Genomic DNA, 12,604 nt, shown 5'->3' on the forward strand with positions numbered 1-12,604 from the left:
CTGGGAGATATATTAATACTATATCCAGGATCTGGAAAGAAAATCAGTAAATGACTGTGGTAAGTATACAGGAAGAGAACACTATAAACTCTTGAAATCATGTGAATATTTTCTTTAAAATTGTCTTGATATGTTTGTAAAAAGAAGAACCTTCAAACTCTAACGTCTTAATGTGTTTTTTTTTTTTAGAGAGGTAGAAAAGTTCTTACAGAGAAACATCAACTTCCACATTTTCTGAATAGAGGCAGATTAAGGTGCCAACACACTGTGTTAGCCAGTCTACTGTTTGAATGAAAGCTGTTCCACTAAGAACAGGCTTTAGTACTGGGTTAATGTCCTTATTTTTTTATTTTTTTTTCCTGGTAACAGGCTGTAGAACTGGTTGTTTCCCAACCCAACTGCCAGAAAAATAGGAGTTTCCTGAATGTGTTCAGGTGTGGCCTTCCTCAGATCATTGTGCTTCACCTCATGTAACCTACCAGAATTTACACCCAAAACGAATAACACAGTGGCTGAGATAACAGTGGAGAATTTTCAGATTCTATCGTCATGGTCAATATTAACTCCAGGACTTAAACTAAGAGTTTTGGGGGATTTTTTTTTCAATGATGGAAGGTATTGTGCAATTCCACATATAAACGTTTTAGACTTGAGGATATCAGTTGACTAATTCTATGTCAGTAATTACACCGTCCCAAAGTTCTTCTCGTGGGAGTGTACTGCTGTAACTGATGAGTCATTTCATGCCTCGACCGGAGAGCACTATCACCATGATTTGATTCAGCCGAACAGCCAGACTTTCATTTTAGTGGTTGTGCGACATTTCCAGGAATTCTTAGGTTAAGGAGATGGTTGAATGCCTCAGATGACCCTCAAACTCTCCATAGGAGCTGTCCAACCACTGCATTTTGAAGGGTTGCTGTCCACATTGGTTATATATCACTTATAATAAAATACCCCTCTATCTGTTCACAATTTATGAAAAAATATAAATCTAAAATCATATGTTGTATGTTGTATGCAAAAGCCAGCTATTACCATATACTCTTTAAGATCCGCTTTAGTTGGCACTGAAATGACCTCTTGCACAATCTTCCAGTGAAAGAAGTAGGTCTGATGATATCACATCATCACCCTGCTTTTCTTATGAAATAGGTTTGGTCTTGAATGACTAAACCTCAGTGTGCTGCTCCACGTGTTCATTTATATTTCCTCTTCTTTTGTATTTAATATCTGTAGATTTTATGTTACCTTATTGGTTAGAGATAGCTGTATTTTGTTTTCTTTTTATGAATACATTGTCATGGTTTTTAACAACTAGACTAACAACTAGCAAGAGTTATATTAGAGGATTAAGCCGTTCAAGGATTATGAGAGCCCAAAAAAGACCACATTTTAAGAAGTGCTCTACTATGAGAACTGAATTCCATAGATGGTGGCATCTTCAGGTGTCATCTATGGGCTCAGTTCTTTTGGCATGGTACTGGCCTATTCACCCTCCCTGGACAACTTTAAAAAGTGGATTTACAATATACGACTTTTAATTGTATCCTTGTCTATAAATGGACTTCAGTTGACGTTGTATTATTATTAAAAACAGTTATAATGCAAAAGTTCATCTGATTTATTGGTAACCATATTGTTAATAAAGGAAATGAAAGTGAATTATTTCTCTGTGTAATTTATTAACTTCCATAACATTTTGTCAGAATTGAAATCGTTGCAACATTTAGGTTACAGAGCTCATACGAGAACAAATTGACCTTTTTTCAGCTCAAGTTTCACGAAAGCTGCTGCAGTACTTATGACAATTAAGTTATCTATGAATAACATAATCAGTCATAACAATGCAATTACAAAAGAAATATGTATAAGGAGTCGAAAAACATTTCAGCTTTTCAAATTTAAAACTGTTGTTATATTGTTTTTAAAGAGATGAAGGACTCAATCACAAAGAGTCTGGTAGAACTGTTCTTTGGTTCATCAGTTCTTTTAAGTGACTTCTTGCACACTAACGTCTTCTGTCAGTGATAGGACTTTCCAATCTCCACCTAAGAAATTTTTCTTTCTCAACCTTGTTCTGGGGATGAAGCCATAGTGGTCAGGTCAGAAATTCAGTCACGGGGGCTAAAAGATGGTAGTTTTGCAGAGATCAACCACATGTGTTCAACAGCAGCACAGGAGAAAACTCATAGTGGTTCCACTTTTTACCATCACATTTGATTCCTAAATTTGTGACCACCAGATATGCTGATGTACAAGGTGTGGTTGTTATAGGCAGAAAATGGTGTCTGTGTTGCACCATGTATAATATAAGCATCGCTCTGCTGTAGTATGTGATGAAGTCAAATGAGGAAATCAAGGTATAAAAAGGAAATGTTGGCTCACACTCTGATGAAACCTGTTGGCTGAAAAAACTGAATAAGAAAAACAGATTGTTTCATTGTTGTTGCTGTACTCCTACATTCAGTATTATGGAAAAGATGAGTTTGTCTTTTATAAAGGAAGTAATAAAAACACCATCAAGTCTGTGAACTCAGCATTGTTTCATTGTTGTTTGGTTGTTTTTTTTTTATGATAAGTGTCTGCTGACATATATTTCCGTTCTCTGAGATGAATAAATGTCATCGAATAAACTGGAATTCATTTGTGGTTATCGCTTATGTGCAGCCTCTAAAATGTGGCCCAAGTTTACGCTAAATGGGCAACAGAAAAAGCGATAAAAAGACCACTTCAGATCTGCTATTTTCTGGCCGTATACATATTGATTTAATGCAATTTTTTTATTGAAAACACACAAGAGACTTTATACTACAAGATAGATTAGTCAAACTGCTGCGTTTGTCATGTTGGCTTCCTGTCTATGACATACACAAATTAATAATGTTTACCAGGCAGAGTTTGACGTGACATTTCAAAGGCTTTAAGAGCCCTTTTGCCACATTTGGTTTTGTGATTGTTTAAAAGAAAACTATTTCAAACTGCATATGGAGTAGGTTTTTCTAAACATTTGCTGGAGTATAAATATGTCTTTACAATTTCTGAAGAGATTATATTGATTCAAATACTTTAATGAAGTACAGTTTTGGGCTGTTTCTGCCTTACCTGCTTAGACTGTTACTCTATAGTCATCGCAAGGCAAATGAAAAATTTTTATTCTGTGCTGATTATCATTGTTAGTACATAGACACACGGATATTTTTTATATTAGGCCCACGTCACTATTAAAATGTACATTATTGCATCAGTATTACAACCTCAAGGTATTCTATATTAGCATGATGAATTCTTCAGACAGACAGCCTTAAATACATTCTGCTGAGGAGGACTTAAGCAGAGTATTCTTACATTTCACAAATTTTACTTAAACCTAAGTAAAGAATCTTAAAATGTCTTCAACCAGTGCTTACTTCCCCACTTTTCCTCCACTCTGGCCCATGCAGCCATCATCTGGATCCCTTAAAACTTATCAGTTCGTCCTACTGTTTGATTGACAAGTGTATCGGCCAATGACAATCAACCTCACATTCACACAAACCCAAACCGCCATTCTCATTGGTTGTCGCTGCTGTCCGTCAGTGACGTCAGGCCCCTGCTCTAACCAATAGTAGGACAGTTATTTTTTCGTGGAGGACGATCAACAGGCTGGGCCCCTGTTGTGTGAAGCACAACGAGCCGACCTGAGAGTGTTTACTGCTCGACAGCTTCACTACAGTGAAGCCTATGTGGTTTATATTAGTCGGCTTTTTGTTGAACTGACTAACAGCAGAGGGATTTAACTGCATTCGCGGTGTTTCATACTTATAACAGCCACATTTGCTCGAGCCGCGGTATGGATGAGGTACGGCCTAGCAGTGGTGCTCCGGCCCACGGGCTGGTGCCGCTGTTTCCCCCCGGACTGCAGGCTATCTATGGGGAATGCCGGCGACTCTACCCCGAGCAAGCCAACCCGCTTCAAGTAACCGCCATTGTTAAATACTGGTAGGTACCCTGCTCTGGTGCTGCTGGTCTGAAATGTATGCATGATCTGGATTTGCTGGGACAAGTTTATACAGTGATGGTTAGGCGATTAGTCACCACTTAGCTTAGCTGCAAAGCTAACACCTCAACCAAGCCCAGCTGATGTTTGGTGGGCTTTGAGGTTTCAGCAACAGGCTGGAGGTGTTTAATGAAAACATCAGTGTCACTCTTTGGATAAGAGTCAGCCATGGGTGTTTACATGTGTGATTTATGCAGCTGGTTTGTTACCTGGTTTTCATTTTATGCTTCTCACAGGTTAGGGGGACCAGACCCGTTAGACTACATCAGTATGTATAGAAATGCGGGCTGTCCAGCTCAGGACATCCAGGAACATTGGCACTATGTCAGCTTTGGACTGAGTGACCTGTATGGAGATAATAGAGTTCATGAGTAAGTACACTAACCTAACAGCTTGACTTCTTCCACTTCACCTCACCAAGGGATGTGGGCTTTTTCATAACATATATGTGAAGGTTCTTTGTTTCTTTTCATTCATTCATTCATCTTCAACCGCTCATCCGTTTCTTGGTCGCGGGGATGCTGGAGCCAATCCCAGCTCACAATGGGCGAGGGCGGGGTACACCCTGGACAGGTCAACAGTCCATCACAAGGCCAACACTCAGAGACAGACAGAGACAGACAACCATTCACACTCAGACCTACGGACAGTTCAGAATCACCAATTAACCCAAACATGAATCTCTTTGGATGGTGGGAAGGACCCGGAGTACCTGGACATATAAACTCCACACAGAAAGGACCCAGGCCGGGAATCATTTAATTCATATAAGAAAATCTTCTTATGTCAGGACTCCTTCCATAATACTAACACAACACTTAATGGCCCACTATAGTTACTGTTGCTTTAATTATGGCTTGTGTTGTTAATCAAGAAAAGTATTTTTCACAATCCTCATTTATATAAGAGAGAATAAACTTGCTCATTTGTGTGTGTCAGATTCACAGGGGCAGATGGACCGAGTGGGTTTGGTTTTGAATTGACCTTTAGACTGAAAAGAGAATTGGGGGAGACAGCACCACCAACCTGGCCAGCTGAACTGATGCAAGGCTTGGCACGCTATGTGTTCCAGTCAGGTAAGAGAACAGCATTTGCACCAAACACAAGACAAAGTGGTATTTATGTTTTGGATCTTTACATGAAGTAGACAGCATGTTAAAGCACATTGAGGTCAAGGCAAGTCATATATACTGGTAAAAATTAAAGTTATTTTGAAGAACTTTATAAATTACTTCATGAGAATGCACAATCTACTCAGTTTTCAATTATGGAGAGTTTTAGGACCAGTCATATTGAAACATTACATTTTGGTTTTAAAATGTTAAAGACATGTAAAAAACATTTGCTGTCTGTTTCAATTTAGTAAAAAGTTGATTTCATGTTATTTTGTATATTTTACAAAGGAACTAATTTGATTAAATAAGGAAGACAGTAGTTCATAGACTGCTCTGTTTTTGTTGTATAAACTGTCTTTTAACAGTGGTACCCGTGCTATCATTTCATGTCTGCTTGATGTGTTCTCTGTAAAGGTCGCTTGTAATTTCACTGATGTATTGCATGTAAACATGCAAGGAAGGAGTAGTCCACTGTCAACAAAGGTCTTAACTTTCAGGTCCCTCACTTATGTTTGTTGGGACTATAGGTATTGACAAAAATCCTAATTTACCCCTTTTTTCCTTTTACCATTTAAAGAGGACAGTTGGTTTTTTTTTTTTATAGATGGCCAACAACGGCATTGTTGAGGTGTGCAAATATTTACTGTGTGTGAGAGAAATGCATATTTACTGTCGCGCTTTAAACCCTTCACTTGTGTGTATATAACATACACAACAAAGTGTGGTCAAAAGTGGAGGGGACATTTAAAAGCCATAGAGCAAGAGAAGAAGGCTTTTCATTCCCGGATACTCTTTCTCCTTACCCTCCCCTTCACTGCTCTCCAGCTGGGGTCAATTTGCGTGTGGGTGGGCTGGGCCCCTAAGCTAAATGAATTCTGATTCCAGGCCATCGTCCCCCTCACTTTTTGCCTGCAGCAAATGTGGACTGGGTGGATATTACCTCCCAAGCAGTTTCCTCAGATTGAAAAGTTTTCATGTTTTTTCTCACACATATGGTTTTCGATTTCTCTCTCTTGTACACATTCTTCATAGAATGAAAAATAGGACAGAATGTGTTTCTCACAATTGGTTGAAGGTGAAGGCGCAACTGAATGACTTAAAATAACACATTTCAAATATGCTCATCAAAAATTTATGTAATCTTTTCTTCTCTCTTCTACAGAAAACACATTTTGTAGTGGTGACCATGTATCGTGGCACAATCCATTAGACAACAGTGAGTCTCGTATCCAGCATATGTTGCTCACAGAGGACCCACAGATGCAACCAATTCAAACACCGTTCGGCACAGTGAGCTTTCTCCAGGTTAGTTCAAATATTTGACATTCATATGACGTAAACATGTCATAGTTTTCCCCACTAAATTGAAGGCTACAATTGGCAACTGGAGTGGACGGTAGCCCTGCAGTTATGATCATGCAAGACACTTGCATACTGTAAAATTTATGTCACCTTGACAAAAATTCTAAACGAAAGTGTTTAGATATTTAGTTATTCTTAAAGTCAAAAAAAGTCAGTCCCATAGCAGCAAGAGAAAGACAGATCCACAGCATACACATTGCAATGTCTGCGTTCTCTTCGTGCCATCTCACATTAGCTGACTTGTCAAACGAAACCCATCTTAGCATTTACTCACCATCTCATCATGATACCAAACATTAAACATCCTGAGACACCTTTGTCTCAGTTTTTGGTGTGACTAATCAAAATAAATGCAGCAGCAATAGCATGAAAAACCCAGAAAGAAATGTGGTTGTAGATCACCTCCCCATGCTCTGTGCTGTCTTTTACAGATTGTGGGTGTATGCACAGAGGAGCTACAGGCAGCCCAACAATGGAATGGTCAGGGCATCCTGGAGCTGATGCGTGGGGTCAAAGTGTGAGTATATCTGTATTTTAGCGCATGGCTCGGTTCATTAGTGATGCAGTCATGTGTCAGAGCAGGGATGAATGCAACTCAGAAAACACAGAGGGCTGTATAATAAAGAGCACAGTTGTTTGATCATAGGTTTTATCTTTTATCTTTGCTTAACCTTTCTGCTTGAATTAATGTTGATCAGTTTAATGTAGGGAAAATGTTTTTGCCATCTCAATATAAATTTCCAGTCTATGAAATCTTCATGTGTGACGAGAAACTCTTCATTCAGATTTGCACTTAATATAACTTGATTTGACACATGCTTGTCATGATTTGTTATTTTTTAGTTCAGTTGTGTACAAACGTGATTGAAACAAGCAAAAGAATGTGATATCAGTATCACTTAATTGTAAAATGCATCAACCTCAGCTGACAAATTCACAGTGAGCAGCAAAGTGAAGATAGGCAGATTCCTGTTAATTTATTAACTTTGTGTGTTTAACTTGAGGTTAATGCTGACCTGGACTAATGGTTGATGATCTTCCTTTCCTGTTTACAGAGCTGGAGGCCCATGGCTAATCACAGACATGAGGAGAGGAGAGACCATTTTTGACATCGACCCGCACCTACAAGTAAGGCTTTATTAAGTCTTCGCGATCATCTTAGGGCACAATATATTTTCTTAATAATGGTGCGTAATATAGCTGCTAGCTGCTTATGAGGCCAGAGAGATTGTATGTAAAACAACATGTAATCAGAGAGATTACATGATACTTGTGAAGTTACCCAACTTGAGTTTCACCCGTATTCATGGCATTCTCTCAATTTTTGCTGAATAACATTCCATTGTTAATGACTGTTCTTGAAATCTCTGTGTTCCTTGTTCTTTTTCTCTCTGGCTTTTAGGACCATGGCTGATTTCATTATTTACAAATGTGAGAACTAGAACTCGTCAGATATCGCGACCATTTTAAATGATCTTCTTGCTTCCATGCTGATTAATCATCTGGCTCAGTTTTTCTTGAAGCTCATTGTAGCCCAGTGTGCTGAATCCCATGCCTGTGACTTCCTCACTTGAAAGACATTAAAATCACTAGTGTGGGATTGATATCCAAATGTCACACCATGTAGATCAGAGACTGTTTCTTTTTCAAAACTTCCTCCTGGCCAATACAATGAATAAGTAAATACTATAACTATAACTATTTTGATAATCAGTATATTTATACATTGTTTTGCTCTTTGTTCATACTATTCATACCGTGTCCTCATTTACAAAAATGTTAAAGCTTAATACAGGTTTTATGTGAGCTAGTGTTAATGATTGCGTATATTTTTTGCTCATCCAAGCAGGAGCGAGTGGACCAGGGTATTGAGACAGAGGGCTCTAACCTGAGTGGGGTCAGTGCCAAATGTGTGTGGGACGACCTGAGCCGACCACCAGAGGATGAAGAAGACAGCCGGTCTATCTGCATAGGATCCCAGCCACGCAGGCTCTCAGACAAAGGTATACGGAGTCCCAGAGGAACAAAAAGAGTAGGCTGTCTAATTAAGGCTGAGGAATTGCCAAGAATGCTTACCCAATCTGTACACATGCTGTCTGCACTGCTTGTTGGGGTAGTTCCATGCTGATCTTTGTCCGTGCGTTGACAGACACAGAGCAGATCAGGGAGACCCTGAGAAAGGGGCTGGAGTTTAACAGCAAGGCAGCTCTACCACCCATCAACAGCCAGAGACAGAGCCATGAGAGACCTCAGTGAGTGTTCCTCCCACACACACATTAACATGAGTTCAGCTCAGTACAAGGGCTGCAGCAGGATGACTCCTTTCACCACGTATTTGATATGCGAACCTTTATAACAATGCTGTTCAGCTACCACCATAAAATGGTAGTTTGTCACTATCACAAGCTGTTTTTCTGGAAAGCTTTGTATCTACTCTTGAGTCAGTTATCTGTTCCATGGCAGGAGTTGTACAATTTCTGTCTGCACGCTCCCATTCACAGGCCAAGGAGCTGCTGTTTGCTCTGCACTAGCTGTTTTAAACAGGTCTTTTAACTGCCCATCGCATCTTTTCACACGTTCTCAATTATTTTTCTTCCATCTTTCTTTTCTCTTCTTTGTCTTTGTCTTTTTCTCAGGAGTCGAAAAGACAGTTTGGAGAGTGAGAGTTCAGCAGCCATTGTTCCGCATGAGTTGGTTCGAACGCGACAGTTGGAGAGTGTTCATTTAAAGTTCAACCAGGAGTCAGGCACACTGCTGCCCCTCTGCCTGAGGTACCTTCTCCACACACACACATTACATGTAACTTTTGGGAATATCTGAGAGACAGGTGGATAGAAAATAGTCCAACCTTTATAGTTGGTTGTTTGTGGCATAATCTCTTAATCAAACACCACAACAAAACCTGAGATGATGCCATTTTCATAGAAATTCAACTCAGGCACTTTGCATGTCATATTTTTGTTTTGTTGCTACTTCAAACTGTCAAAGGTCTAGTAAGCTCTTATAGTGATATGTACTCTTCAAGGAACACAAAAAGCAACCTCTAACATGAATAAAGTTACATTTGGACATTTATCATTGGTCACTTTCAACTTAGCAGGCATAAGAACTCGGGTCTCTTGTATTTGTCTGGCATGTGTTTGTGAACTGATTTTCTGTTTTCCCTCTTTATTGGCCATTCTCAAAGGAAAGTATGCAAACTTGATTACTGTACCTCAATTAAATCACAGGAATCAATTCAATTCATTCACAATGGCGGGAGCTTGTTACTTGACAAGAGAAAATTCAAACAGCCTGACAGCTTTAAAACTCCAGGGTCAAGATCTCTGCATTAAATCTGTGCTGTTTAACCTTCACTGACATGTGGAAAAGACTTATATGTTGCTACTTAGGCATCCTGAATCCGAGACACATTAAAGTCTGAAAGGATGCAGTATGTATAGCTGTTTTGTTTCAACGCTTTTATTTATTTTGGTACTACCGATGTTTGATTATTTATTATGGTGTTAATGTTGCGTCAAAAATGCAATTTTCTTGAATTTTATGCATCATGTTGCTGTGAGAGTTATTTCCAATAAACTTTTCGTATCTGGAATTTCATTCGTTTAATTTCAGATATATTTCGAGAACATATGAATACATCCATTTATTTCATACATCTGGAAAAATAAATAAATCAACGATGGGGTACCCATCGAATTTCCCAGGGAATCCCTACATTGGAAACCTTTCAGCATCACAAAAATAACAAGTTTTTCCATGACAAGTCATGATGAAAAAACAGTCTGTATTTTCACTTCCTCTGCTATACTCTGTTTCTGGGTACACACATATGTGGCTGATGGCTACCTGGGCTTGGTTTCCACCTCCAAACAATTCCCATCACAAATCAAACAATACATTTTGAAATAACTGCTGATGTGCAAACCTAGCCAATGTAAATCTCTATCTCAGGAAAGGAAACGTTTTCTTTCTGAGGGGTTATGTGATCACGTGCTCCAGACATACGGTGCAACTGTATCAAATGTAACAACAAACTATGTTACTTTTAATGTCATTCGGTTGTGAAAGTAGGTGAGACCTAATTACTATGCAACAGGCCCAACCAGCCCCACATTTTGTTATAGATGTCAAGACCACCTCGAACAAATGTATTTTGTTGCCAGGCCAATTGATGTGAATGTAGCTCATGTACTATATGTTTAAAAGATCAAAACAGTTTTAGTATCTGATTTATTTATTTTTATTTTTTTACGGAAATATCTACCTACTTGAAATATTTTGCCATGACTACTATAAATCAGGTAGACAAGCATTAAGTCTTGGAAGTCAAATGTGCGAACAGGCATTATTACGTTTCATTCTGGCTTCAGTGCTATGTTTTTTTGCATTGTCCGCTCTAAACTGGTAAAACTGAAACATCAAATACATCAAATACATTGTTATCACTAAGCTAAATGGAAACACGTCCTAATACACCTCTGCAGTTCATGCTCTGCTGTATCTTTTACAGGGGCCGCTTGCTCCATGGGAGACATTTCACTTACAAAAGTATTAATGGAGACACAGCCATTACATTTGTATCCACAGGAGTTGAAGGAGCCTTTGCTACTGAAGAGCATCCATATGCAGCCCATGGCCCTTGGCTTCAGGTACACATATACTGACACATAAATTCAGTTTCAATGTGGTGACTTCCTATTTGAATGTTTATCACTTTCTGCCTTTCCTGTACAGATATTGTTGACTGAGGAGTTTGTGGAGCAGATGCTTGGGGATTTACAAGAACTGAATATTCGTGAGGAAGTAAGTTTAAAACCCCCGTATTTGAACTTTTATTTTCAGTTTGATTTCCTTCAATCTACCTGTCTGTTTAACTTTGTTTACACTTTATACAGACAAAGTTACCAAAGGAGTACAGTTGGCCAGAGAAGAAGCTGAAGATCTCTGTTCTACCAGACTCTGTGTTTGATAATCCACTCCAGTGAGACAGACTTTTAATCACTATGAAAATACCAACAATGCCTGCCAACACACACTTCCAGAGTCGATCATCACGAACAGGAAGCCTCCCAGGACATACAACAACCCTGAGCTGTCAGGGCGCACAGATATGTTGTTCCCGTTGTTGATGGCCAGAGGCTTTTTGTTATCCCTGAAGATGATCTGAGGGATGATCGGAAGGCTTCTCGCTTTAACTGCAATCTCAGACTTGCCCCCCTGTTTACATTTCTCTAAGACTTGAATGCTTTTTGAAAATGGTGAAGCAGTCTGTCCAGATGGTTGACCTGTTAGAACAATCATTACAGGTGACACACCATCTGGAAGGCAAAACAGGATGCTGCCATTCCTCCAGTAAGACCTGCCAGGTCCAACATCCACATCAGACATGCAGTTGTGCACGCATCCTGTGATCCCCACGAACAATCACAAGCAATAACTGAAGTGCAGGTCTCAAACTATTTTTACTTTATTTATTCCAGTGGCCTTAGAAAGTGCAAAAAGTCCTTTCTATCATTATCGTGTTTAATTGAGCTCAAGTGTATAATATTTACAAATGCTGGACATTTTTCTCTTATGTTTGTGGTCATACCAAAGTTATAACTCTTGTCAGTCCACTGCCACTACTCTGAGACTCCATTGTGTCATGATTCTGCGATAAGGACTTGACAGACTGACGTATCATTCACTAATGTTCACTGCCTGTTTGTCTGGGATAACCAAACAAACATCTGAGAACTAGCAGATGTTGCAGGTATAATCACTTTTGCTGACACCTCCCAAAAAACTCCCTTATTGGGTAACAGTTTTTGAATATGTCTTCTTTTGAATTTCTCATACTTGATCAGACATGTTATAGAGTTACAGGATGAAATTCATCAGTTTGACGTCAATGTGCAAAGAAAAGGAATCTGTTCCACCTCCTCACGTGTTACTTCAGTGGCCACATTGACATAAAAAGTGTTTTTCTCTTTTTAGAAAAAAAAAAAAAAAAAATCTATTTTATGGCCTGCTTGAAATCAAGGTGGAGTGAAGTTCCTTAGTGCCATGTGTTGAAAAGGACCACATATTCTCTCACTACTCTTTG

The 12,604-nt window shown here is 39.1% G+C and overlaps 1 protein-coding gene across 2 annotated transcripts; it reads left to right on the forward strand.

Annotated features, from left to right (window-relative positions):
* The first annotated feature begins 3,520 nt into the window (after positions 1 to 3,520).
* sufu (suppressor of fused homolog (Drosophila)) lies at positions 3,521 to 12,537 on the forward strand. Of its 2 annotated transcripts, none has more exons than XM_029521037.1 (12): positions 3,521 to 3,981; positions 4,276 to 4,410; positions 4,979 to 5,115; positions 6,317 to 6,459; positions 6,948 to 7,033; positions 7,572 to 7,644; positions 8,366 to 8,519; positions 8,666 to 8,768; positions 9,153 to 9,287; positions 11,030 to 11,168; positions 11,254 to 11,322; positions 11,415 to 12,537. In XM_029521037.1, the coding sequence occupies exons 1-12, from the start codon at positions 3,833 to 3,835 to the stop codon at positions 11,502 to 11,504; spliced, it is 1,413 nt and encodes a 470-aa protein (XP_029376897.1). In that variant the 5' UTR covers positions 3,521 to 3,832; the 3' UTR covers positions 11,505 to 12,537. The 2 variants fall into 2 exon arrangements, with proteins under 2 accessions (XP_029376897.1, XP_029376896.1); XM_029521036.1 differs by having other exon boundaries at positions 3,523 to 3,981; positions 8,363 to 8,519.
* Positions 12,538 to 12,604: the final 67 nt, after the last annotated feature.

The sequence above is a fragment of the Echeneis naucrates genome, chromosome 15, assembly GCF_900963305.1.
Source record: "Echeneis naucrates chromosome 15, fEcheNa1.1, whole genome shotgun sequence".
Taxonomy (NCBI): Eukaryota; Metazoa; Chordata; class Actinopteri; order Carangiformes; family Echeneidae; genus Echeneis; species Echeneis naucrates.

Bases quoted from the DNA above. Each gene is read 5' to 3' on its own strand.
- sufu (XM_029521036.1), top strand. From the start codon at position 3,833: ATGGATGAGGTACGGCCTAGCAGTGGTGCTCCGGCCCACGGGCTGGTG. The intron at 3,982-4,275 runs GTAGGTACCCTG...TGCTTCTCACAG, and splicing joins ACCGCCATTGTTAAATACTG to GTTAGGGGGACCAGACCCGT. The intron at 6,460-6,947 runs GTTAGTTCAAAT...TGTCTTTTACAG, and splicing joins GCACAGTGAGCTTTCTCCAG to ATTGTGGGTGTATGCACAGA.